Source organism: Psittacula echo (assembly GCF_963264785.1).
Source record: "Psittacula echo genome assembly, chromosome: 1".
Lineage (NCBI taxonomy): Eukaryota > Metazoa > Chordata > Aves > Psittaciformes > Psittacidae > Psittacula > Psittacula echo.
In genome coordinates, this window is record NC_137735.1 from 83,251,764 (window position 1) to 83,279,245 (window position 27,482).

General features: G+C 42.1%; 1 protein-coding gene across 1 annotated transcript; it reads right to left on the minus strand.

Annotated features, from left to right (window-relative positions):
* Positions 1-10,027: 10,027 nt before the first annotated feature.
* Positions 10,028-24,350, minus strand: PARP11 (poly(ADP-ribose) polymerase family member 11). The gene is made up of 8 exons (XM_080628072.1): positions 24,039-24,350; positions 20,537-20,666; positions 20,320-20,440; positions 19,159-19,234; positions 17,832-17,904; positions 17,614-17,744; positions 12,134-12,285; positions 10,028-11,659 (listed from the first exon to the last, which is right to left on the minus strand). Exons 2-8 carry the CDS (start codon positions 20,624-20,626, stop codon positions 11,346-11,348), a joined length of 957 nt encoding a protein of 318 aa, XP_080484198.1. The 5' UTR covers positions 20,627-20,666; positions 24,039-24,350; the 3' UTR covers positions 10,028-11,345.
* Positions 24,351-27,482: the final 3,132 nt, after the last annotated feature.

The window sequence follows — 27,482 nt, forward strand, 5'->3', positions numbered from 1 at the left end:
CAGCCCTGGTGGCAGCGGCCGCCCCTGTGGTGTCCCTCGTCTTCCGCCCAGGAGCAGCGGTAATAGAGGGTTCTCCGCTGCTGGCGTGGCGCGGCCCGGCCCGGCCCGGTCCGCGGTGTGGGGAGCGCTTCCTTCCTTTAGCCCTCCCGTCGGGGCGTTTTGCCCCGGTGTTCCTACGTTGTAGGGAGCTGCCTCCTCTCACTGGCAGGACCTGCTGTGTCCTGTGCATCGGCCAGGCCTTGGGCACCTGAGTCATCTCTTCAAAGGGTTAGGAACGGCTGTTTCATAGTTCTTAGAGGCTGCGTCTGAGCACCCTCATCCATTCCCAGCTGCTCAGCCCTGTTCTCTGCTGGGATCCTAAGGCTCGTCTGTGCCCCAGAGCCAAAGCGCTTGATTGTCTCTTTACACAGCCAAACGCTGCTGGCCTCCACCTTGCTGTTCAAAGAAGTAAACAGAGGTGAACCTGTGTTATACAAAGCTTTAGTCATGCTACGAATGCTTTGCTGGTGACGAAACACGTTAGTAAGCAAGTGCATTTGGCAGCAGGTAGAGCAGTGGAGGACTGGAGCTGCCAAGCCTGAGCCAGAGTGCAACATGAAAATCTGTGTTTGGGCAAGGTTACTGCTTAGCTGCAGTAGCACCAAGTTGGAATTAATGGAGACTTTTGTGTTCATTTTATTGTTAAATACTCGTGATGTTAGCCACACACACTCTGGTTTCTCCTTGTGTGCAGCAGAGAGGAGACTTAGTTTGTCACTGGACCTGTCTTTGTGGTAACAGAGATGGCTTTGAATTTACAAATGGAACAACTTAGGCTGCTTTTGTGTCTTTTGGAAAGTCAGAGGGGAAAGTCAGAGGGAAAAAATGGGCCAGAGAGAGATGGCTCAGCAAAAGGGCTTTGGGGCAAGAAGAGGTAGCAGGGAAGAGCAGAGCAAGAAGTGAGACCATAAACTTCCTTGCTCTTTCCAGTAACCGCCTCCTTCTGCAGAGCCCTGTGAGCTTGCCTGGCTGTGAGCAGCTTGCTCTACACTATGTAATGATGCAGCAAATCTGCTGTAAACACCTTAACAGCAGGACACCAGGCTGCCTGGAGTTAAGCCCACTCAGTTGTTTATTTACACATGTATGCAGCAAGCATCACGTTAGAGAGTGTCAATGAGTAATTTAGGAAAACCACAGTCATGTTTGAGCAGGATTGGCCTTCCAAAATTAGTAATTTGTGGAAGTATTTTTCTATGAAAAGCTCCTGATTTGCCTTAACATTTTTGTTTGGAGCAGGCAGAAATTACTAACAAATTCTGCTTAAAGACCAGAAATTGTGCCACACATGAAGCAGAAAAAATGCAACAATGCTCAGACTTTGCCCATTTGATGTCTTTAAAAGGAAGAGCTCAGAAGTTTCTGTTAGGAATTCTGCTGACAGCCTTACTTGACTGTTACAATCGGCAGTCGGGGTGTTGGTGGCTCCTGACTGTAGGCTGTTAGGAGATCTGGCCAAGGTCACAGGGGTTGCCTGTGTCAGACACAGGGTGACCATCAACATTTGAAGCTCTTGGGACAAACTTGGTGTCATGCTCCGTGTGCAGTGCGCAGCCAAGCTCTTGGAGCAGTCAAAGGCCATAAGCTTTACTACAGTGGAAAGAAAAACACATTCTATTGAGTACTAATAAAATGACAGTGATGTCAAATAAAACAAAGACTGCTATCAGAAAACAAAGACTGCTTCCAGGTCTGACAAGTCATGTTCTTACCGAAACAGTTCATGGGTCTGAAGTTTTCCTGAGTGAGGAACAGCTTTCTAACCTGCTAGTTCAAATTTCGTGGTCATTTATAAAGCAAATACATGTTCCCAGCAAGGAAAATTGGCAGCCTACAAAGGAAAAGGATGACTAAAATTGAGAAAAGAACACGTAAGGTATGTCAGCATCCTGGAGGCCAATTTATTCTTCGTTGTTGTAAATTAGAGGTGTAGCGATTAACATCTCAAAGAGAGCTGGCAGACTGAGGCGAGCAGAGGTGTACTTGCCCAGTTGCTTTGCAGGGGATTTGAGCTGTAATTTTTCTCTCTTTCAGGAACTGTGTGAGACCAGGAGTTCAAAACAAGGATGGGCCTGGCTGGAGGGGGAGCAGGGAGTCAGCCCTGGAGAACAAGTGCAGGCTTGGAAAGGACAGTGTCGTGGAATGGACTCAATCCATTCCTTCCTAGTGCAGAGGAATATAAAGTGCCTTTTCCACTAATATTTGCTATTCTTCTTCTGTGGGTGCTTCTGCTACTTGCTCTCAGCAAGCCAAGCCTCAGGCACAAAACTTCCAACTGAAAACCACTACTCCTTGCTTTCTGTTTATGTCTAGTGCAGCTTTTGTTTTGAGGAGCTGCTTATCAGGCTCTCATTGCTGTGCACAGTAAATCTAGTGAGTAGGTCTTGATGCTGTTCTCCAGATACCTGCTTGGTGTCGGTGCTGCCTCTTTTCTCGCTGTTCTTAACAGTGGTATCAGCGTGTTGTGATTTAAACCTTACCAATCTGTCTCCTTGAAAATGCAAATCTGGTTCTTGCCTTGCGTGCAGAGAATATTGGAAGCCTTAGCTTTCTTTAGTCTCTGCTCCAGAGTGTTGTACATGCCTGTTTTGTGGGAACTGATCTGGATATTGGGCACTTGACTTAGCTGGTTGCTTTGAAATTTCAATTTACAAGCTGCCCTGTAGTGGACAGTCCACTACTGCCCATAGCAAGGGCTGCATGAGCTTCACTGTGGAGAAGCAAATGGAAAATGCTAAGCATTGGATGTAGTTTCTGTGAAATTCTGCTTTGCCTGTATCGTAGAGGATGCTTTTAGAAGTAATGAGAAGACTAAATGCTTTTAAAAGAGTTGAGTCTGGACTGGAAGGTGTGTTGAGGAGGTAGCTGTTTGGAAAGAGCCCCAACAAGTGATATTAAGTGGGTTGTTTGTGACCTGAAAGATCATCAGTTCCAGCCCCCCTTGGCTTTAGAAGTGGTGTTGATTCCCCAGTCAGGGGTACCTGTGCACAGAGTGCCTTAGCCTCAATCAGAGGACTTTCACTGCAGTTTAAAGCTGGGTGAGAACAGAAAGGCCGTGTGGCCTCTGGCTTGTGGGCTAAACCCTTTTGGATGGTTTGAGGCAGAACATTTGAGCTGACTGTTTCTGGAGAGGACACCAAAGCTGGCAAAATAAAAAAAGCCAGCAACAAGCTTCCACCAAATTCTGAGGAACAGCCAAGAAAGATAAAGGTGCTATTGGTGAAGTGGTGCAAAAGCAGTTTCTGAAGTCTGCTTCTGCATCTGAGACACCTTTCTGGCAAAGTGGTGTCTGTAATAGAGGATTCACAGGGAGGAAACCATAAATGATGAAATGATTGGAGTAGGAAGGTAATAGGGTAGAACATGCATTAAGGAACTTGATAGGGTTAATGTTAACTACTGAGGATAGCCTGTGATGAGTTGTGTAGCAGGAGTGATGAGCTCAGGGGTGATCAGTGCCTGTTGGGAGGGTTGCTGGTGGTCGGTGTTAGTGTATACAGGTGCTCCTTGGTGATTTCCAAAACATCAGGAAAAAGCCTGCTGCAGTTTAACTAGGCTGATACTTGCATTGTAAACTGAATATAACATAGAAACTCTTTGGGGTTCTGCTTTGGCCCAGAAGTGGTGCTGCTGGAGTGTGGAGCTGTGCTGGGCCAATGTTTGGTGCTTGGGGTGTGAGAAGGATACAGAAGAAGTGACTATAAGATGAAATACCAATAAAGCCTGGGCCATCAGCAAAGCAGCCTCAGCTGCAGAGGTGGGGGGTGAGCTCTTTTAGGAACATCAAGAGCAGGTTTTTATCTTGGAGATAAGAGAGCCTGGGGGTGGTAGCACTTGTTGTTCCACAGTCCTACTTTTTAGCTCTCCAACAACCAGCTTTTTCAGCCTTTTACCTATGTCATAATTTACCTCTCTGGACGTAGGACTTAGTTCTTAAATAGTTCAAGGTTGTGGAGTGGCTTCACTGGTAGCTTTCATTCACAGAGGAGCCTGTGTTAACTGGGCTGTGAAAAGGTGGTATTGCTTAAGGGGAGTCTCCTGCTGTTCTTGTCTCGCCGTACTGGTGTTTGAAGCAGCAGCAATTGATGCACAACCCTTACCTTTAATTATTGAAGTATAGGGACACTTACCTGTTCAGTTCTTTTCAAAAGTGCCGTCCAGATGAGACTTTGCTTGCCTGGCTCCTGTCTTTGTGTGCTTGCAGCTACTGAGTCATGTTTGGTGGCCCCCACCTCTGGGTGATGGTTGCTTGCCCCACCAAAGAGAGAGGTATATAGGAAGGCTATACAGCCTGGTTGGTGCTCAAAGTGTGCCGTGCCGGAGCCTGCAGCCTGGGGACACGGGCACCGGTTCAGCTTTCAGGGAAAACACACCTGATGGCAAGGGTAGGTCGAATAAGTGTTTCTGTGCAATAACTGATTTTTAAAGGTGTGGCCTCCAGTTCTTTAGGGTTTTGTCAACTCCCGTTCCTATGCCTCCTATAAGGCAGAGCATGTGCTACTGGTTATTTTTAGCATGGAAAATTTTAAGAGCCCACGTGGTCCCATTTAGTTTGAACTCTGCCAGCCTTGTCCAGTTCTCTTTCACCCAGGTAGGATTTATTTCCTGAGTGCTCTATCAGTAACTATAGGATCTGCACAGAGTCATCCTGTCTCTGCTGTTGAAGCTGCATTTCCAATTTGGCTGCCTGCTTGTTTGCTTGTCTTTAATTCCAGCCTCGGTTTCCACTGCTTTTGGGGTTTGGAAGCATAACCTCTCGAGTGCTGGAGCAGGAGAGAAGCAGAAGAGGCAGGGACCAGCAACGCTGTGGGGAACGTCCCTGCAGGGAATGTGGGCTCCATCATTTGGGAACTGCCCTTGTCTCCCTTCTTCTAGAGACTGGAAGCAGCTTGCCCTCAGAGCAGGCCTTCCTGTGTGTGGAAAGCCCTGGAAATCTGGAGCAAGTGCCTGCTGAACTCTACTCTCGGACCTTGAGAATGAATTATCTGGCTTCTCTGTGAAAGTTGTGCTGCAAACATTTCTAACCTTCTATTGATATAAGGAAAGCAAGTGCCTGGAAAACATAGGGTTAAGATACTTTTAACTCTAGGTCTAAGAGAGAGAACAATGTTTGTGTTGTAAGTCTGTGGTGTGATAACAGAATTTAGTGGTCTTACTAACATGAGTGAATTATTTCTTTCCATCCTTTGAATGAGTGACCATCCTTCTAATTATCAGTTAGCTTGGAGACTCCTCTGGGAGCCCCTGAGATTTCTCGGGAGGACTCCCCCACTGACTCAGATCACCGCAGGGGCAGACAAGGACCGTCCCTAGGTATGTTTGGTATATCAGGTATGTTTGAACCAGGTAAAGGGGATACCATGGAATTAATCTGGTTTCCATGTATTTCAACCCTTTGCTCACAGCAGAGTCAGCCGGAGCAGGTAGCCCAAGGCTTTGTCCGATTGGATTTTGAGAATCTCCAAAAATGGAGACCCCACAACTTCTCCGTGCAACCTCTTTCTAGTGTTTGACCATGCACATAGTAAAAACATCTTTTTCTTATGTTCAGGTAGAATTTCATGTATTTCAATTTGTGCCCGTTGTCTCTTGTCCTTTCACTTTGCAGTAGTGAGGAGACTCTGGCTTTGTCTTCTTCATTCCCCCTGAGCAAGTTATTTATACACATTGGTAAAATTAATCCCTGAGCCTTCTTGAGAATAGAAAGTCCCAACTCCCTCAGTCTCATCAGGTGTTTCAATCCCTTAATCATTTTAGTGGCTGTTTGCTGGATTCACTCCACTATATCCATGTCTCATACTAGGAAACCCCAAACTGCACACCATATTCCAGATGTGGTCTGAATGATGAGTAGAGGGGAAGGATCACCTTCTCCAAACCTGCCAGAAACACTCCTGATTGTGAATCACCTTGCAATGACACTGGCAAGCTCCCTCACTTCTGATGGATGCATCCCATCAGATGGTTTATCCAGAGACAATAATATATTTTTATATTTATATTATAAGAGACAATATAAAAAAAGCTTTGCTAAAATCCAAACCCAACCCATTTACTAAAATCCATCTACTGGCTTCCCTTGGTCAACTAGATGGGAGACCTTGTCATAAAAGGAAATTTATTTGGTTAAGCAGGACTTCCTGCTCATGAACCCATGTTGGCTATGACCAATAACTGTGTTTCCCCTCAAGTGTTTTTCAGTAACTTCCATAATAACCTTCTCCATAATTTTACCAGGCACTGAAGTGAGACAGTACTATAATTACCGGAGTCATCCTTCTTACCATTCTTGAAAACTGGGACAACATTTGGAGCTTTCAGTTGACTGGGACCTCTCCAGACTTCCCAAAACGTTGAAAAGTAGTGGAGCCAACCAGCTCTCTCAGTCCCCTGGGATAAATCCCATTGGGCCCCATAGGTTTCTGCACATCCAGCTAGATGAGCAGCAAGTCTCAAACAAGTTCAGGGCTGGCTGACAGTTTATCATCCTGCACTCATGGCCTTCCAACACTGGGGTCTAGGGGACCCAGGGCCCATCACTGGTGTTCAAGACAGAGGCGCAGAAGGCATTAAACACCTCTGCTTTGTCTGTGTCCCTATTTTGTGAGGTGACTGACCCCCTCAAGCAATGGACTGATGTTATCTCTGATTCTGCTTTTGCTATTAGTATTTGAAAAAGCCCTTTTGGCCCTTCACAGTGCTGGCCACCTTGGATTCTAATTGAGCTTTGGTCACATGAATTTTCCTCCTGTGGTGGTGAACAGCATCTCTGTCCTCTTGTGTCACCTGCCCTTGCTTCCAGTGTCCACACACTTTCCATGCAAAGACAAGATGACATGCAAAGACAATGTCACTGGTGTGGGGATATTGCAGGGAGCATGTTGGCCCCACAAGAAACCAGTTATGCTTATAGCAGATAGCAACACTTTGCTATCCCCATGCTCTTTACACCAGTGATTGGAAGAGATTGCTGTAGCTAGAGCTCTCACTTCTGACTGTTCTGCAACATTTATGTGCCATTTTTGTAAGTCTGTCCTCATCACAAAGTGCCAAAATAAATGCAAATTTGACTACAGGTCCTCTGACTCTTCATCCAATACTGTGTCCCACTGGGAATACATAAGGTTGCTGAACATTCAGGAAGATCATCAGCATGAAAATTGAGTTCAAAAAATTTGAAAGACAGATTAAAGCAGTAATATTTTTGCATTCTCTCTTGTTCTTGCTTTCACTCGCCAGCCTCAGTATACATGCACACACATGCACTATTTCACGTACATAACCATTTTTCTCCCATTAATTTTTTTTCCCTGGGTTTTCTTTCTCTTGCCCTTGTCTTATTCCATTGCTTTGAGTCATATTTCTTACTAAAAAAAAAAAAAAATCAAAACCATAAAAAAATCATCCCTGAGCTGCTATTTAAGTCACCCTTATATACATCTAGTAATTAGTTGACAGTCAGGGATGCAGTATTGTTAACAGTTCTGTTAACACAAAACCTTGGATTAAAGTATTTGTAGGCCAGCCCTCTTATAGAAAAAACTCTTTTAAAAGTAATCTCCCTGGTTAATGCATAGATAATATTACAGTGTCAAATGTCCAGTCATCCTTTGAAAGCCTAATTTGCAGCAACTGTTCTCAGTTGGGATTACTTTCTTGGATAACTTTCACCAGCTGACAGGTAGATATTGACATGAAAAAAACCCACATGTACTAGCTACTTCGTCACCTGTAACCTAAACACATTACTTAATACGATAAGCTTGCATTAACATATGACAAAGGACATCTGGGGGTACTTGCAAGCTCAGTTTCAAGATGCACTCCATATGTGCTTTAAACATAAAAGAAGAGGTGGAATGGGAAGTGCAGGATAGAAAGGTGAATAAGTAGGTTGAAGGACAAGTGCATTTTATAACTACTGCTCCAAAACCTATGCCTTAAGCCCTGTACAAGGCTATTGCAACTAATGCGGTCTTTCTCAATGTATGTTTTAGGTAAATAGGTGGTCCTTCTCTTAAGGACTCCTTTAAATTATAGAAACCTACTGTGACTACAGTAGAAGTCATACACTCACAGATGAGTACAGCTGTTGCCTTGTTTATGAGTCCTGTATGTAGGTGCTGGAGGTGGGAAGGGTGAAGATGGAGGGGAGTGGTGTGTAGCATTGTCACTGTTTGAACCTGCAAACAGGAAAGCATCAGCCAGGGAAGGTCATGGAGCAGATGATCCTAAGTGAGACCATAAAGCACATGGGGGAAAACTGAAGGATCAGCCTCAATCAGCACAGGCTCATGAAGAACAGGTCCTGCTTGACCAACCTGATCTCCTTCTATGACAAGGTGACCTGCCTGGCTGATGGGGGAAAGGCTGTGGATATTTTGTATTTAGACATAAGTGAAGCATTTGATACTGTCTTCCACAGCATTCTCCTGGAGAAACGGGCTGCTCATGGCCTGGATAAGTGGATTCTTCACTGGATTGGAAACTGGCTGGATGGTGAGAATGGCGGTAAATGGCATCACACCTACATAGTTGGTGACCTGCCACTAGTGGTGTCCCTCGGGGCTCAGTGTTAGGGCCAGTGTTGTTTAGTATCTTCATTGATGATCTGCAGAGGGGATCGACTGCACCCCCAGTGAATCTGCAGATGACACCAAGTTGGGCAGGAGTGTTGATCAGCTGAAGAATAGGAAGGCTCTGCAGAGGAATCTGGATAGGCTGGATCAATGGGCTGAGGCCAGTGGTATGAGGTTCAACAAGGCAAAATGCCGGGTCCTGCATTTGGGCCCCATGCAACGCTCCAGGCTTGGAAAACAGTGTCTGGAAAATTGCAGAGCAGAAAAGGACCCGGGGGTGCTGACTGACAGCTACTGAACACAGAATCACAAAAGCCACCTAGTGCCCAGGCAGCCAAGAAGGCCAAAGACATCCTGACCTGTATCAGAAAGAGTGTGAGCAGCAGGGCCAGGGCAGTGATTATCCCCCTCTACTGGGCACTGGTGAGGCCGCACCTCGTTGAATTCTGGGCCCCTCACTACAAGAAAGACACTGAGGTACTGGAGTGGGTTCAGAAAAGGACGACAAAGCCAGTGAAGAGTCTGGAGAGTAAGTCTTATGAGGAACGGCTGAGGGAACTGGGGGGTTTAGTCTGGAGAAGGGAAGCCTCAGGGGGGTACCTTATCACTCTCTTCAACTACCTGAAAAGAGGTTGTAGTGAGGTGGGGGTCACTCTCTCCTCCCAAGTAACAAGCAACAGGACAAGAGGAAATGGCCTCAAGCTGTGCCCAGGGAGGCTTAGACTGGATATTAGGAAAAATTTCTTCACAGAGAGGGTAATCAGGTATTGGAACAGGCTGCCTAAAGTGGAAAAAGGCCCCTCAGTGATACGGTTTAGTGGTGGTCTTGGCAGCCCTGGGGTAATGGTTGGATTCAATGATCTTCTAGGTCTTTTCCAACCTGGATTTGATCCAGGATACCTTTCCCTCAGGAGAGTAGATCAAGGTTTTTAATGGCAGTAAGCTTTTAAGACTGGTTTATGGTTTAGCAAACTGTGGAATGTTGAGTAAAGTAAGAAATGTACCATAGCACAGACTGAGAGAGTCTATGCTTAGATGTACAGTAGATGGACTGTAGAGCTGGCTCCCTGCCCTCATCAGCTGTACAGTCTAGACAAGTGAGAAGCATTGAAAGTCATCTCCACCTATGTAGACTGCACAAATTCACTTTAATCTTCCTATTATGATCTTGCGTGCTGACAATGGCTTAAAGGGATTAGAGGCATCCTTAAACCACCAGCTGAACTGGCACCTCCTGGAATTTAAGTCACTTAACTCCACCTGGTACCTAATGTATCTAACATCTAGCTTGAATATGGGGGTACTGGGACAACTATTTAAAAATAAGGCTGTATCCTTTTATTTCTGTAGATTTTAACTTTAAACCAAGAAGTCTGTATAAACTGCACTTGTAAATCAACTGGAATGAAGACAGACACTCTCCCAAACTGCTTTAGATGAAATGGTGAGATTTCAGGAGAAATAGCCAAAGAAGAGAAGCCTCAAAAGGCTTCCACTTACACCATGTCTTTACTGCTCCTTAGGTCCTTTAATAAAGTAAAACACTAGAAGAACAACTTTGTAGCAAATTGTTTAACATTTCAGTGCATTTCACTGTAACAGCCCCTTCTTTAGGTTCTTCATGTGTTAAAGTACTCAAGTTTGTTCTTTTCCTATGTACTGTGCCTTAGTCTTTCTACACGTGAAAGACAGTCTTTAGCTTTACAACTATACCAGTTATGAAAACGAGATCTACACAAGTGTCATTGAAAGCTATTAACATGTTTAAAAATTAAAAGATGGCATCTTTTTAAATGCTCAATGTTGGTTTAACTGTATTATTCCAGTAAAGTTAATCTGAACATTGTCTTCAGGAACAGCAAGTACATGAGTACCGAATGATTCTTAAACCCTGACCAGGCAAGAATCAAAGCAGCATGAATGTAACTGAATGCACACACATACTATAACGACAGGGCAAAAATTCTGTAGAATAACAACTCAGGTGTAGGGCACTGGTGATACCCCAACACTAAGCTCAACAGTTATATACCAATCAATTAACAACGACCAGAACTTATGGGCATAATTTCTATCAAAACCAAAGTTCAAATCCTAGTGCAAGGGTTCTGTAATCTTTGCAATTGATGCAAACTGAAGCTTTCAAAAAATGTACCTAAAGTTAAATAGAACAGCTTCAGTGAATGTTATAGCTCCTTTATCAGTTTACTCCAGAGAAATTTTTTCTGTAGGTTTAGAATCCAAACTAAGAAACTTCCAAACACAAAGCAATGTGTACTACAGAACACAGACATACAGACATAATATGCACCGAAGTCCCCCATTTTTGTTGTTGTTCTACAGACAATCTTTACAAAAGATTAGTTTCATCATATGCATACTGTATTACAGGCATATTTCTACCACATGAATAAATACTTGTAATATATTAAAAAAATCAGAACGTAAATCTTGCCTTTGAAAAATTACCAATGTCCAGCGTCTTTAAGGCTCACTAAGCAATTTCAAATTTGTAATGGTATCTACATTTGAAAAATGCATTAATAAAATTTACAGATCTTAAAAAACAGTTCAACAATCTCTCTTAAATGTTTAATAGCCTCCCTCCTCCATAAACCTATGCTAGCTTTTCTTTCACCTCTCTCACACTTCCTGTTTTTTATAGTTGTCTTTACAAAAAGAACATCAAAAAGACACAAACAATATTCAGTTCAGCTGCTTTCAAAGTCAAGAAAATTCTATTAAATACTCAGGGTAGATTTGGTTGGCATCAAAGATAACAAAGATCTTTGGGTTCCAGGTATTATCCACACAGCTGTCGTACAAGTTCACAAAACTTCCATCTTTTGAAGGAGGCCTCATGTATTTTGAATCACCATTGATATAGTCACCAGTTAATACACGAGCAAGAAACATGACTTTATCTGGTCTGTGCAGATGAGGCTGCAGATTCACACCATGAATTTGAAAAGTATCTCCATGCTTCATGTTCTCTTTGCAGAAATGACTGGAATATGATGCATCTCGTGCAAAATAAGTCCCTTTTAAAAAAACAGAAAAAAAAAGTCTGATTATATTGTTATGACAGCTTAACTACTAGAGCATGAATATAGGTATTAGGATGATAAAAGATATCTGTTCTCTTATGTTCATGAGCTCTCATGTTCCTGAACCCTCACCCTCCTCCCCCCTGCACTCCCCAGATCCTTAGGTTATAGCAACATGACCAAATATTTCTAGTGGGAATGTTTTAGTAGAGAGATTGTCTTGTAATTAACGTTGCTTCTACTGCAACGCTGCTGTACACACTCCCTGGACCTACTGGCCAGTTTTGGTAATTACATTCCTTACTGCATCCCAACTTTCTTAAAATACACTAGATGTAAAAGCAGAGCTATATTAAACAGATCTTGAATAAACACAGTCAGTGCATCACAAAGAGCTTAATATGGGGAACACTTCACAATGTTCAACTTTTGAGATGCTGAACTGTTTTATCTGGCACAAATACTTACCTTTTCCATATACAGCAGCATGTATCCCATTTATTCTCCAGTCAAAGTTATGAATACATATTGCTTCAACAAATTCATTACTGGTGCCATGAAATAACATCTGCTCATTAATAGTTGGAACACCTCTTTTCTTCTTTAGTTGAGCTTTTTTCCTACAGAGAACACACAATATAGCATTACAAACATCAGTACAATCTAATTAAGTTACTACTCTGAAAACACTATGGAGGGGACAGACCTAAAATACTCTATACGTTCTACTTTCACTAAATGACTCTAGTTTTTAACAGATGATTCTGTTTTTAAAGTGATCAGAATTCTTAAGGGAAATGTTTTACTTCTGGATGCTGTGGACTATTTTCATAAGTAATTCAAGATTAGGAAAAAAAAGTCTTTATACCAATTTTATCAACATTCTTCACCTGGCATTAGTTTCAGTACAGTAATTTTATGCAGATACATTTTAAAAGAAAAGCATTTTTCTCCCACTTTGTTCCCTCCACCTACTCAAATAGCATGGTTGGAGGGCTAACAAATTTAGTGGATTATAAAGTATAACTACTCAGCCAAACCAACAAAAATATTTAAATTAAAATTACCTAAATGTCAAGGTAAAATTACTTCAATGTGATCATTTCGTAATAGTTTTCCAAATTTATCATTCGCATACGTTCTAAGAGGTAGTATTCAATCCTTTGTGTATTGAAGGATTACATGTATGTAAAATTTTTGAAGAACAAAGCCACATTGTATTGCAGGTGAAACCATATTAGAGTCTCATGGGCAGGCCACAGCACACCTTCAATTAAAAAACAGATATATTTTCTATCAATTTTTTTATGTGACTTTCTCTCATCTGGGTTTTCCTAAGATTCATGAAGAAGTTGACTCTGAATCTGTGTCTAAATCACTCAGCTGTTCATAGTTATGATCCCTTGACTGTCCAGACAAAAACAAGTCAGAGTGCATCATAGCATTGTTCTTGTCTGTGTAGCTGAATTTTCTTTCTATACAAGCTATAGTGCATGGGGCATTGTGCTACATACTTAGGTTTATCAGGCACATACTTATCAAATTAAGCTATCTGCTTATAACAGGAGTGCACACTTGAATTGGAAAAGCATTCACAGGACCTACAGTTTAGACGTAATCTGAAGAAATCCCATCAACCAGGTTCAGGAAAAGAGGCAGCAAAGATTCTTTATCATATTAATAGCATTACATTGCAATTATGCATTATTTATAAATAAGTACATTTCACAGAAGTAGAAATCTTACAGTACTTAGATTGAAAGAGATGTTTATTCTGCTTTGTTGTTCACCATTTTTTTTTCCCTCCTACAGTTTGCAAACTAAAATACCTATGTTTTGGCAACTTTTTTTTTTTCTTTTTTTTGGGTATGTGTCTTTTTTTCCCCCCTACAACTTCTTTCTAAACCAGAAGAATATCAGTAGAATCTCAAGGGCATCTCAGAGGTTTCACCAATAATCTCATTTGTGATGTTTTGTGTCAGAGGCAGAGAGATTCCAGGCATTCAAGTTCTGCTCTACTAGCAATTCAACAAAACCTAGAAGCTAAGATTCCCTGCACACACTACATGTGTGAGGCAAAATCTCTGAGCTAACAGCTAACAAACAATGCTGAATATCTGAAATTTTTCAGTCAACAGCCCTCTATTGCTGGCTGCTGATCTCTAACAATGTACAAAGGTAGCCAAGAATAAGTCCTCCTGAAATAGAGGAACAGAACAAACTTATAGAAAAAGTGAATAATAAATTGTCAAAAAATGTTCTGAAACAGTCCTTCACTATCTCTGACCAGTTGATTTCATAAAAACTATTTAAAATAGTCATTAATATGGGAACTACTACAACAGCTAAATGTGTTTTGACCACTACCATGTTGCAAATAATGATTCAAGTAATGCTCAGATTTAATCATTGATCTTATCAATGAAGCAAGACACTTTCTCAAAACTACAAAAGTCAAAAGTTTAAGTAGCAGTTGTTCCTCATAAGTAGCAGAATATACTGAGCACACTGGGAAGGTGTTTCTGCAGAATGCAGAAATGCCACAGTAGGACTTTTTATAGAATTGTAGGCTTAAATTATAGGTTTAAACCAACAATGATGTGTATGACTTTAATTAATGCAGTAAAACACAACAAGCTGTTCTAATTTGCTGACACGTAGGGAATAAGGAATGTTCAGCTAATGGGGGAAGAAAAAAATCAAGGGACTGGTGACAACTAAGGAGGCAGTAAATAAGACCAAGGATGCCAGCCTTCAAGATAGCAGAGACTGGACCAGAATAAAAGCAAGGACATACCAACTGCTAACTCAGCACTAGGACCTTGTGGGCATGTGCAAGCACTGGGGTCAATCAAGTAAACACAGTGAGGAAGACTAGTGGGGACCACCAGACTGCCAAGCAGCAAGAAAGCCTATGTGTAATTAGAATGCATATCTTATAATTAGTTCCTGAAATATCATGAATATGTAAATAAATTCATGAGAAAGCTGTAAATACTCATGAGTATGCTAATTATATAGTCACTACCAGTAAGTATTAGGCATGTTCACCTTTCCAAAATAAGTTGCATGTGTGCCCAGAGCTGCAGTAAAGAATGCCTGCTTTCTAAAACTCCAAATTGAGTGTTCGAGAGTTTCTTTGACCGACTCTCGTGGTAACAGAATCACAGACTCATTAGGGTTGGAAAGGATCTTAAAGATCATCTAGTTCCAATCCCCCTGCCATGGGCAGGGACAGCTCCCACTAGACTAGGTTGTTCCAAGGCCCATCCAACCTGGTCTTGAACACAGGGGTGGGGCTGCCACAGCTTCTCTGGGCAACCTGTGCCAGGGCCTTACCACCCTCACAGTAAACAACTTCTTCCTTATATCCAACCTAAATCTCCCCTGATTAAGTTTGAACCCATTACCTCTTGTCCAAGCACTAAAGTCCCTGATGAAGAGTTGCTCTCCAGTACGCATACCTGTAGGCCCCCTTCAGATACTGGAAGGCTGCTATGAGGTCTCCACGCAGCCTTCTCTTCTCCAGGCTGAACAGCCCCAACTTTCTCATCCTGTCTTTGTATGGGAGCTGCTCCAGCCCCCTTATCATCTTTATGGCCCTCACTCTGGACTTGCTCCAACAGTTCTATGTCCTTCTTATGATGGGGATACCAGAGCTGAACACAATACTCCAAGTGAGGTCTCACAAGAGCAGAGTAGAGGGGCAGGATCACTTCCTTTGACCTGCTGGTCACGCTCCTTTTGATGCAGCCCAGGATGCGGTTGGCTTTCTGGGCTGCGAGTGCACACTGAAGCCGGCTCATGTTCAGTTTCTCATTGACCAACACCCCCAAGTCCTCCTCAGGCTGCTCTGAATCACTTCTCTGCCAACCTGTAGCTGTGCCTGGGATTGCCCTGACCCACATGTAGGAATTGACTTGGCTTTTTACTGATTTGGAACAGAACTCAAAGAGTCTAAATATTCTAAAAAAACCTAGTCTTAGTACTTTCCACCAGCAGTGACAAGCTAATCCTGCAAAACAAAATTAAGTTAATCCACCAGTCAGATCTCTCATACAGCCAGTTCCACCAATACCTCCAGGTCCTTCTCCATGAGCAGCTTTCCAGCCACTTTTCCCCAAGCCTGTAGCACTGCATGGGGCTGTTGTTGCTCAAGTGCAGGACCAGGCACTTTACCATGTTGAACCTCATATAGTTTGCCTCAGCCATTAATCCAGCCTGTCCAGATCCCTTCGTAGAGCCTTCCTACTCTCAAGCAGATCAACACTCTGCCTAACTAGGTGTTGTCTGCAAACCTACCGAGAGGGCACTCGATCCCCTCGTCCAAGTCATCAATAAAGATAGTAAACAGAACTTGCCCCAGTACTGATCCACTTGTGACCAGCCACCAACTGGATTTAACTCCATTCACCACAACTCTTTGGACTCAGCCATCCAGCCAGTTTTTTACCCAGTGAAATATATACCCATCCGAGCCATGAACAGCCAGTTTCTACAGGAGAATGCTGTGGGAAACACTGTGAAAAGCTTTACTAAAGTCGAGGCAGACAACATCAAGCTCTGTCTCATCCACTACACAGGTTACCTTGTCCCAGAAGGAGATCAAGTTGGTTAAACAGGACCTGCCTTTCATAAACCAATGCTGACTGTGGCTGATCATCTGGTTGTCCTGTACATGCCACATGACGGTACTCAAGATCTGTTCCATAACCTTCCCCAGCACCAAGGTCAGACTGAGAGGCCTGTAGTTCCCCGGATCCTCCTTCCAGCCCTTTTTGTAGATAGGCATCACATTTGCTGACTTGCAGTAAACTGCAACCTCCCCAGGTAGCCAGGACTGCTGATAAGTGACTGCTCAGTGAGCACTTCCACCTGTACCCTTTGGCGGATCCCATCCACTTCCTTCTGTGCCCTTTGGTAGATCCTATATGGCCTCACAGACTTGTGTATGCCTAAGTGTAGCAGCTCGCTGACCCATTTCCTCTTGGATTATGGGGGCTTCATTCCACTCCTTGTCCCTGTCTTCAAGCTGGGTGCCCTAAGAACAACTGGTCTTACTAAAGCATTAAGTACCCGAGCCTTTTCCTCATCCTCTATCATTGTGTTTCCCCCCAGGACAGAAATTCTCCTTAGCCCTCCTTTTGTTGCTAATGTATTTAAAAAAAACCATTTTTTATTGTCTTTTATGGCAGTAGCCAGATTAAGTTCTAGTGGGGCTTTGGCCTTTCTAATTTTCTTCCTGCCTAAGTTATTTCCTCACTGTTTAACTTAGTTCAGTTGGTTTTAAGAGTGTAATACATCTTTAAAACAGATTGTGATATGAACTCCTTCTTAGGGGCCACACAAATAAAACTTTTGTCAAATATGACTGCTTAAGATTGATACTTAAGTGGAAGCAAAACTCAGCACTTCCTACTTCTTTCCAGGCCAGCACAATATAAAGAGGGAAAAGCAGAGAACTTAAAAAAGCTTTTGTAGCACATTAAAGAAAACATGAAAATGTGCTAATTGGACACTTAATTTTGTCCTTGGTTTCATGAAAGTTAAAAAATTTAACAAGCCACAAATATTTATTTGCTTTGTTAACTAAAAATTACAGTAATACAAGCCTGTCAAAGAATTATTTTACAAAAAGCACTGTTAAGTATCATAGGCATCTACCCACATGGACATCCTGAACATCTTTAATGCATCAGTCTTGTCTGTGCTACATCTACACCTAACGCATTACTACAAGTTTTCTTTACATTTCTGCACCTGCAGAAGCTACAGTCTTGAAAATGGAATTCTGAATACAGAGGAATGACAAATATGAAAATTTTAAAAATCTTAAGTTACACATATTTTCATTAATAATAAAAGCAATGAAACATATTTTTGCTGCATGCCTTCAAGATTTGCTCCATTAACAATACTAAGACTGTTGGTTTTAGAAATAATCTCACCTGCAAAAAAACTCCCACAAGTCTAGATTTTGTATTCTCTTAATTCTTTTAATTCGGTGGCTATCCATTGTTTTTCCAAAGAGACTAGAAACTTCATTATATTCATTTGTTTTCTTTTGCAATGGAATAAGCTGGAAAAAAAGAGGTTAGTACAATTTCAATTCAATGCATTATTTCATTATCATGTATTTTTCACCAACTTCCATACCAACTCTTACCTGATATGGCTCATCGGTATTTACATTCTCCCAGTGTGAAGGCATAGGGATAGCCTCATTTTCACAGATGAAACTTCAAACAAAACAAAATAAAACAAAAATAAAGTAAAAATACATCACTTCAAAGCCATGACACATTTTCTTCCTGTCAAACTCTTGCTCAAACCCAAAACCTTACACAAAACTACTTAGCTGAAACAAAGGCTGCTGTCAGCAGGTAAGGTCAAATGCAAGAGGTCTTAATTTGTATTCAAATTCTGGCTTAGTTTATTGTAAGTAAACCACCATAATAAGCAGCTTTAATACATCATCTACAGCAAAAGATATGAAGATAAATTGGAAGAGATGGTTAGAAAGTTCTGCAACCATACAACAAACCCCACCCCCACAAAAATACAAGAAAACAAAAAACCAGAAACCCAAAAGTTAATTGCCACATTATTGTTGACACTCTTCAGAAAATAGCCATCAAAAAAACCAGTTGACACTTCAAAAAAAAACATGCTTTCTTGAATGTCAGTGTAAAAAGGTTACTGTTACATTTCTCACTAGAAGTAACAATTTTCTTTTTGAAAATACAACCAGACTAGAATTCATAACTAAAATTATTTCTAAAGAAACTAGCTGCAGAAAAAAGCCCACATATTCCATATAGTCATTTTTACCTGTGGTGGTATCACTGCACAGATCAATTTAGTGTTTATTGAGTATCAGATTTACATCAGCACAGCTTTACATCTAATGATGGTAAGAAAATTACAATCTACTGCAATTAGACATATAAAACAACCTGGTTGTTATGATGCAAAATTCTTGTAATTTCAAAACATTTTAGAGTAAATGATTAAAACATAGAGGCAAGAAAATATAACTCCATCTTTTTTGCTGTTACAATAATACTAAGAAGTCATTATTAAAATGGAACAAACTACTAAGTATTTTGCTGCTGCTTCTCCACAACAATTGTGATTCAACAGGTATTTACAGGGACTCCAATGGCTAGATTTAGGCACAGCTTTAAGTACCTTGCTAAAAGTTATCAGTATTCAGTATGCCTTGCCTCTCCCACTGCAAGTTCCTTAATTTCTCCGGAGGTAAAAAAAAACCTACAACAACAACAACAAAAACCCAACACCCTAAAAATTCTTTTGGCATTCTTCTCTGAAATGTCTTCCTTATTCAGTTGACTAGCTCTCCCACCTTGGTTCACTTTTCAAATTGCTTGATGTGAGAAGTAAATACACAACAAATATAAAATATATTTTTGTTTCATTTTACTTAGAAGAATCACGAATAAAATTAAAGCATCTTCTTTTTATTTCCTTACCTGAAAGTACTGATAGAAAAGGGAGCTCGCTTTATTGGACGTTGCTTAAGGGTAGTTAGGTTGGTTTGTTTCATCGCTAAGCATAAAACAAGAGTTAGGATGAAAGTTTCTGGAATTCATCTATAGCATATGAAACATGTAAGTGTAATTTTAAATATAACAATACTACACCCAAAGTTGCTTGACAGGAAATCCCATTTCAACAATTAACAAATAAGCATTTTCGATAAATATTTCTAAATACTGGCTTTAGAATCATTGTCATTTACACAAGTTGGCAAAATGCACAAATATTACAGAAAATGTTTATTGTTAAAATACCCATCTAACATTCGGCCCCACTGAATCACTGGCAAAACTTCCACTGGCTTTAATACAACCAGGGTGCCAAAGCATGTTACTACGGTCCTTATAAGACACCATGACCTACAAACAGGAACATAAAAACAGTTCTTCAGCATTGTACTTAGTGCTTTTATTCCAGATGCAAAAAGAAGAGTTTTTTTAAACAGACATTTCAACACAGGTAAACGCAAAACTCACTGTATTGTTACATACTATTTTAACTCCCAGTACATCGTTGTTTTACCCAGTGCCCACTTTCTGTATTTGTAATACTATGATTTTCTTTGTCTTGGAAGAGGCTTATATTTAAGCATACCGCTGTTTCATAATTTAATCAGAAAATAAATAATCTATGAATGGAAAAGCTAAAAAGAAAACCCCAACCAAAACAAAAAAAAAACCCCACCCCAAACCACCCAACCTCAAACCCCAGAGTACAGATCAAATTATAGTTAATATAACCAAGCTCTTGTCAATCTGCTACAGTTTTCAAGCTTACAAGCAGTTGCACATTAAAGAAAAAAATGTTCAAACTCCCCAGTCCCACAGATGTATGGTAAGATAAGCAGCAGCAACATGATGGGAGTGCTACTAAACAAGACATGCTATTTTATTAATAAACTACATTACAAAATTGTAACAGGGAAGTTGCTTCTAAAAACTACTATGTACTTTCCAGTAAAGACAACATTTCCGATCACAAGAATCACAAGTTTTTGCATTAGGTACGAGGACATTAATTTGGTGAATGAACAAATAAACTGGTGTATCTGGCACTTTCTATTATTTAAATTTACTCTATGAAAAGATACACACCTGAAAAGTCTAGCGTGTAGTTAAATTTTGCAGTAGTAAAACAAACAGAACCATGTGGGTTTGTTCGGAAGCTCCTTTCAATATCTTCACTGCTAACAGAGCAATGACTGTTTGAATCAGTCTTCAAAATAAATGAAAAAGCACATTTAGACAAACAGCAATACGTAGTTTGATGCATGGAATGCATCACAGCTAGTGTAACTTCATAGGTATTTACCTGAAACATATGCCATTTACCACACTCAGCCAAATAAAACCAGCCCCACTGAGTATCAGAGGTATCCATCTCTTCAACTGAATTTTCCATCTTTGGAAAAAAAATCTTTTATTGTTCTTTGAAGCATTTCCTGAAACATTCACACACAAACACAAGAAAAGTTTTGATAGTATTTAAAAACTGCATTATTTGAGAAATTTATTTAAAAAATAAAGTGAATTTGCAATCTTAGAAAACAATCAAAAACCAGCAAGTGGAAGGCAGATTTGCTTTCTCTTCTTCAGAGAAAAATTCTCAGATTGCAACTTATCCAATATTATTATTTAAGTTAGTTAAACATTTTCAAAACTCTCTCAAACGTCTAAGTGTGCCAGTAAAGGCAAGAGCTATAGGCTCTAAAAGATCAGAGAGGTGCTAAATGCCACACTGATGAACACATGAGCAAGGCCATTCCTATATACAACATACATACCACCCACAAATGAGGTGTTGGGGTTACATCTGATAGCTTGATGAAAACATCTACTAGGAAAGCAACAGCAAACAAATCAGAGTGGATATCAGAAATTGTTAGGAAAAAAAACAACCAACCAAGCAAAAAAACCTAACACAAAGAATGTAACTAACTGTCCGAGTCCAGAGTTCCTCAACCGCATGCAGTTTGTTTCTCCCTAATGCACCCACTTAAAAATGACACAATAAAATTACCAGTACTCTGTACTTGTAACTACAGAGAAGGTTCACATCAAAAGCCAGCTGCATTCCACAAGCAATTACTACCATAGTTGGGTTTCTGCAGGATGGAAGATAGGATTGAGGAAAGGATATAGCAGATGTCTACAAAACCACAACAAAACCAAATAGAGAATAACAAATCACATTTTCTTCCAATATAAGGAGACACCTATCAAAGGTTGCACATGTTAAATTAATAACAAGTGAAACTTTTTCATAAAACTGATGGCAACCTATGGAACTTCTTTTAATGGTATGCTGTGGATGCTGCAAATTTATGGAAGTTTAAAAAGCAGCTAGACGAGTTCAAGCCTACCACAAGCTGGAATACCTCCAGAAGGACAGTCCTTGACAGATTTCAGCTCCTTCATTTATCAATAAAATCCTGAAAACTCTTAAAGTACTTGACTCTACTTGCACGTATCTCTTAACATGTCGACTTTGACTGTCACATATCCCCCCCAAGCAAAAATTTTAAGTAGGTTGAGAGGAATCTTTCAGAGAAAGAAGCTTGCCCCACTCCCAGAAAAGATCAGCACTTCATCCACTCTAACTGCTTAGCCAAGACTGGCACTCTTCCCAACCATTTCCTCAACTTAACTTTTGCTTCTGAGAAGTGGAACAATATGCTCCAGCCCAAATAAGTCAAATAATGTCCGCTTAATACCTCAAATGCTTCATTAACTGTTTCCTGGACACTTCAACCCAGAAAAAAAAGTAGAGACCTGAGGAAGGCAAATTCCGGAGACTGGAAGTTGGCACCAGGTGGCCAGTGCTACTGGGGCAGCAGTTGAAAGCAAAAGGCCCTTCTAGCCCCACCCTTCCCTCTTACTTTTAACAAGCTAGCCCTGTGTGGTAGTTTGAAAAACAACCCCAGAAACCTCTTCATGGTAACAGCTAGAGACTGTATTCTAATCATCAAAACTCCAAAGCACTACAAAAATCTAGTTGTTTAGAAAACAGTGAAATCAGAAGTGAACTTCCACAACACCTCTGAATTGCAGAATCTGAGGGCAAACATACTTCAGTACAAATGGAACCCTACACAATTCTACATACATGGATAGCTCCCTCACATTCAAGCAGAACTACACTAAAGGGACATCAGCTGCATGGAAAAATATTTTGAAAGAGGTAAGAAAACTCTTATTTCAGATAACATCTGTCCAACATCTCTTTTATTCATCACAGCAATACAAAGTCATTTGTCAAAGTCAAAATACATTTGCTAAGTGTTAAAGCACAACTGGCCAACAACTTTTGATAATAATCTTTCACCTTCAACTTGATTTTTCCTCTCCAATGAGTATTTGGCTATGTTCTCTCCTACAGAGAGAAGGCAGAGGTAGTCTACACTTTTTTTTTTTTTTAAGCTACAAGAAAAGTGAATCAGGTTTTGTCGGTAACATTTTGCGACCTCATGTTCCCGCTGAAACCTCAGCTCCATTGTAATGTTAGTTCAGGGCCTTGAATTTGATGAATCAAATCAGTAATGCCTTTTGAACAAGTTACAGACTGAGTGGGCATGTTTATCTGTGCCCTGACAACACACTTACACTTCTCTGGGGACAACACAGCCTCCAGAATAAACCATTTACTAAAGAGGCAGTTATTTCCATATTTCAAAAATGTTACACTCAATTCACATGTATTGCCCTAGTCACAAATTCTAGGGTAAGCAGGTAAATTCCAGGAGACTTAGAAGTATGGAAGAACAACCCAAAGGCATGAACATGTAAAGCGATAAAAACAAGAGAGCTGTTCTCAAAGGTGATGCAAATCCAAAATTTCTCAACTTTTCACTGAATTTAAAAATCCAACCCACAATATTTATAAGAAGCTTGTTTTGGTTTGGTTTTTGTTTGTTTCTTTGGCTTTTTGGAGGTTTTTTTTGTCCAAAAACTCTGAATGAATGCAGAGCAAGCAGAAAAATCTCAGATTTTTCTGGATGTCAGGATGTCAACTATGAAAGATGCAGCCATCAGAATTTTATTAGCAACGATTTTTTTCTGTTTTTTCTAGCAACATTTTTTCTGTTACTAACAGAAAGCCTCTCAACTCCCATTATCAGCACTGTTTCTACTTATTACCAGAGTTACCAGAGCAGCTCAAATTAAACACAATTACTTTGACAGCAAAAACATCCTCCTAAACAGAACAAATGTTTGTTACACGTTGTACCGTGACTGAAAGGCTTTACTATTACTGGTAATGCGTTGCCTCATTTTTCCAGAAGTACTTTAATGTTTGACTAATAAACATGCTGTATAGTGCACAGAATGGTTTGGGCTGGACCTTAAAGATCATCTTGTTCCAATCCCCCTGCCATGGGCAGGGACACCTTCCCCTAGACCAAGTTGCTCCAAGGCCCATCCAACCTGGCCTTGAACACTGCCAGGGATGGGGCAGCCACAGCCTCTCTGGGGAACCTGTGCCAGTGCCTCACCACCCCCATGGCAAAAAATACAGAAGCATTCCAATGGTCTATTTTGCTTGTTTTCTTGTGCTGTGTACTTCCTCCTGGCAGACTGCACTTTGTTGCTAAGACCCTTTTGCCTGCAAACATCAACTTTGTATAGTTCCCTGCTGGAAACACTAGCATTTCTAACGGACTCTGTCTCTTCCTCAGAGAACAAGGCATCTGAGCAGCAGGACTGGCTGAGGCAAACGTGCAGGAAAGTAGAGGAAACAAGAAGGAAGAACAGCATTAACACTAGCATGGGACACGACCTTAGACAATACCGTCTGTAACTGTATCACTACTTACCCTCTTTGTGCTGCAGGGGGCCACGGCTGCAGTCACCCCCTCTATCGACCCCCTCCAGAGCTGATCCCATTTGAGTTCAGGGACACGGCGGGGAGGTCAGTCTAATCACTGCACCAGCACCTCTCCATTTGGGCCGCAGGCGTCCCCAAAAGATGGTGGCCTACACCTCCCACCCCCTTCCCCAACCTGGCAGCGCTCCCGCCGGCGGGGATGAGAAAAGGGATGGGAGGGGATACGAGAGGAAGGAAGCGGAAGGGAAGCGGCCTGCTGGGCGCACGTAATACGGAGACGGGCTGAGGAGGAAAAAGAGGAAAGGAGCGGCCGTTTCCCCTCTCCCCCTCCCGCCCGCACTCACCGCATCGGCCACCCACCCCGAGTTCGCTCCCCACATACCGCCCGGAGAGCAGGCTGAAGGGGGCGGGGAGTGTGTGTGGGAACGGGAGGAGCACAGGTCGCGTCACTGCTCGGCCTCTGGGCGCTTCCGTGACCGGTGGCAGAAGGGGCGGGGCACCAACTGAACCGGTCGCGCTCGATAGGCTCGTTACAGAGCGGGATGAGGCGTGGGGTGCCTGTGAGCGTCGGAGTAGGAGGTGCCGAAGAGGGGGTGCGGGTTCTGTTGTGCCAAGGGGACCCGCCGGTCCACCTCTGTGGCATCTGGCGGCCCTGTGGCTGTGACTGTTTCCTGTCAGTCTCTTGGGCTTGGGCTCGGGCTCGGGCTCGGGTTCGGGCTCTGGCAGTCTTGTCGGTGCTGCACGGTGTAGGTAGCGTTTTCGCGATGAGAGGCTGTGGTGCAGCACCCTTCACTGCGCTGTACCCCGCAGTGGCTTTTAGTTCTTCTGATTGTTGGATGTTCTTCTGGATAGCAGTGGATTTTACCAAGGAATTTTTACAACCCATAGTTTTCCAGTGAAATAGACACATACTTGAGCCAGTCTATGCATTTTATTCTGTACCCATAGTATTTTAAAGAGCTGGTACCATGTTAGTGTCAGGCAGGGCAGCAGAAGTGACCATTCACAACAATCATGAAGTGTGATTCCTAATGCGAAGAGGGAATAAGAACTGCAGCCTTTTGCAGGCATTCATCAGCTGGGCCTTTGGGGCCTGCATGCAGCTTCATGCTGCAACTGAGATCTAGAAGAAGCAGCAGCTCTAGGACTGCTTAGTAAGAGAGGCCATGGTCATGAGTGCAGCTCACCCCAGACTTTTGGTGCACAGACTGTAGAATGAGAGCTGCAGAGTGGAAAAGCAGGCAGGATGCCTGCTTAAAGCAGTAAGCCAGTGGGCTCAAATTCAGAGGGAGTATCAGGAAGAACATGTATCCAGACTCTGGCTGTGCTAACCTTGCCTCTGAATACAGAGTTAGAAAAGGTTATTTTTCTGAGTTAAAAAGTTAAGCAGCCTGTAGTGAATCACTACGGGTATTTTACTGGCATGAACATGATGCTTCTGGAATACAGGCGTTTTCTGGAAGCAGGATTATCTTTCTCCAGTGACGGTATTTGTATCAATATTGTTGGAAAGCACATAAAGATTGTGAGGACTTATTATGCCTGTGTTGCCTTGCTTTATGAATCTATCACAGGGTAGAAGTAAGGGAGTATTCTGTTGCCACCTTAGCTATTGCAGAGCGTCTGTTGAACATTGTTTTTTGCTTGAAGAGATGCTGTCAATGCTTTATGTCTAATGTGGGCTTCTCTGAGTCATCTATTCCTGTTGTTAATACTGCCCATTGTGTATTTTTTAAATAATGGTCAGGCTTTTTGTAGAATTTGTGTAAGTATATCTGAAATTACAGTAGCACAACCATAATGGTTTTGGCTGGGATAGAGTTAAATTTCTCCCTAGCAGTTGCTACAGTGCACAGGTTTGGCCTCAGTCTGAGAGTGATGATCTTAACACACTTAAGATATGATAACATACTTTCATTAATGATAATGAAATATAATTCTGCTGGCATTAACTGAAAGTAAGCAGAAAACAATGTTTTAGTTATTGCTAAGTAGCGCTTACTTACAACAGCCATTTTTAAAAAGAGAAAAAAGAAAGACTCAACTACCCGGCAAGATCATGGAGCAGATCCTCCTGGAAACTATGATGAGGCAAATGGACAATAAAGAGGATTATCGGTGACAGCCAACATGGCTTCACTATGGACAAATCCTACCTGACAAATCTGGTGGCCTACGATGGGGCTACAGCATTGGTAGATAAGAGTGACTGACGTCATTTTACGGGGACATGTGCAAGGCATTCAACACTATCTTGCACAGCATCCTTGTCTCTAAATGGAGAGGCATGGATTTGATGGGTGGACCGCTCAGTGGATAAGGAATTGGCTGGATGGTTGCACTCAGAGAGTTGTAGTCAACAGCTTGATGTCCAAGTGGACACCAGTGACAAATGGTGTCCCTAAGGGGTTGTTAGTTGGTTGACAGGCTCAAGAGGTGGGCCAGCACAAACCTCATAAAGTTGAACAAGGCCATATGCAGAGTCCTGCATCTGGTTCAGGGCAATCCCAAGCACAACTACAGGATGGGCAGAGAAGAGATTCAGAGCAGCCCTGCAGAAAGGACTGGTGGGGTATTGGTTGATGAGAAACTGAACATGAGCTGGCAATATGCACTTGCAGCCCAGAAAGCCAACCACATGCTGAGCTTCATCAAAAGGAGTGTGGCCAGCTGGTTGAGCGTGGTGATCCTGCCCCTCTCCTCAGCTCTCATGAGGTCCCACCTGGAGTAGTGCATCCAGCTCTGGGTCCCCCAACACAAGAGGGATGTGGACCTCCTTGAGCAAGTCCAGAGGAGAGCCACAGTGATGATCACAGGGCTGGAGCACCTCTCCTATGGAGACTGGCTGGGAGAGTTGGTCTTCAGCCTGGAGAAAAGAAGGCTCCAGGGAGACCTTATAGCAGCTTTTCAATGCCCTACAGAGGGCCTACAAGAAATTTGGAGAGTGATTTTTTACAAGGGCGTGTAGCGACAGGACAAGGGGGAATGGTTTTAAACTGAAAGAGGGTAGATTTAGATTAGGCATTGGGAAAATACTGTTTACTATGAGGGTGGTGAGACACTGGCACAGGTTGCTCAGAGAAGTTGTGGCTGCCCCATCCCTGAAGTGTTCAAGGCCAGGTCGGATGGGGCTTTGAGCAACCTGATCTAGTGGAAGGTACCCCTGCCTATGGCAGGGGGGTTGGAACTAGATGATAACTTCCAACCCTAACCATAATTCTATGATTCTGTGATACCCATTTGGCACCTCTCATTACAAGCTCAAGTCTTCTGTCTCTTGTCCTTCCACCATGCACCACTGTGAAGTGCCTCGCATGGTCTTCTTGATATCTTCTGTAGGTATTGGGAGATTGCAGTTAATTCCTTCCACCCAAGACTTTTCTTCAGGCTGAACAAGTCCAGCTCCATCAATTTCTCCTCCAGGGAGAGTGTT

Excerpts from the sequence above, each read along its gene's own strand:
- PARP11 (XM_080628072.1), bottom strand. The coding sequence starts at position 20,626 with ATGGAAAATTCAGTTGAAGAGATGGATACCTCTGATACTCAGTGGGGC. Across the intron at positions 20,441-20,536 it reads GTAAATGGCATATGTTTCAG|ACTGATTCAAACAGTCATTG; the intron begins GTAAATACCTAT and ends TTTATTTTGAAG. Across the intron at positions 11,660-12,133 it reads TGCTGCTGTATATGGAAAAG|GGACTTATTTTGCACGAGAT; the intron begins GTAAGTATTTGT and ends TTTTTTTAAAAG.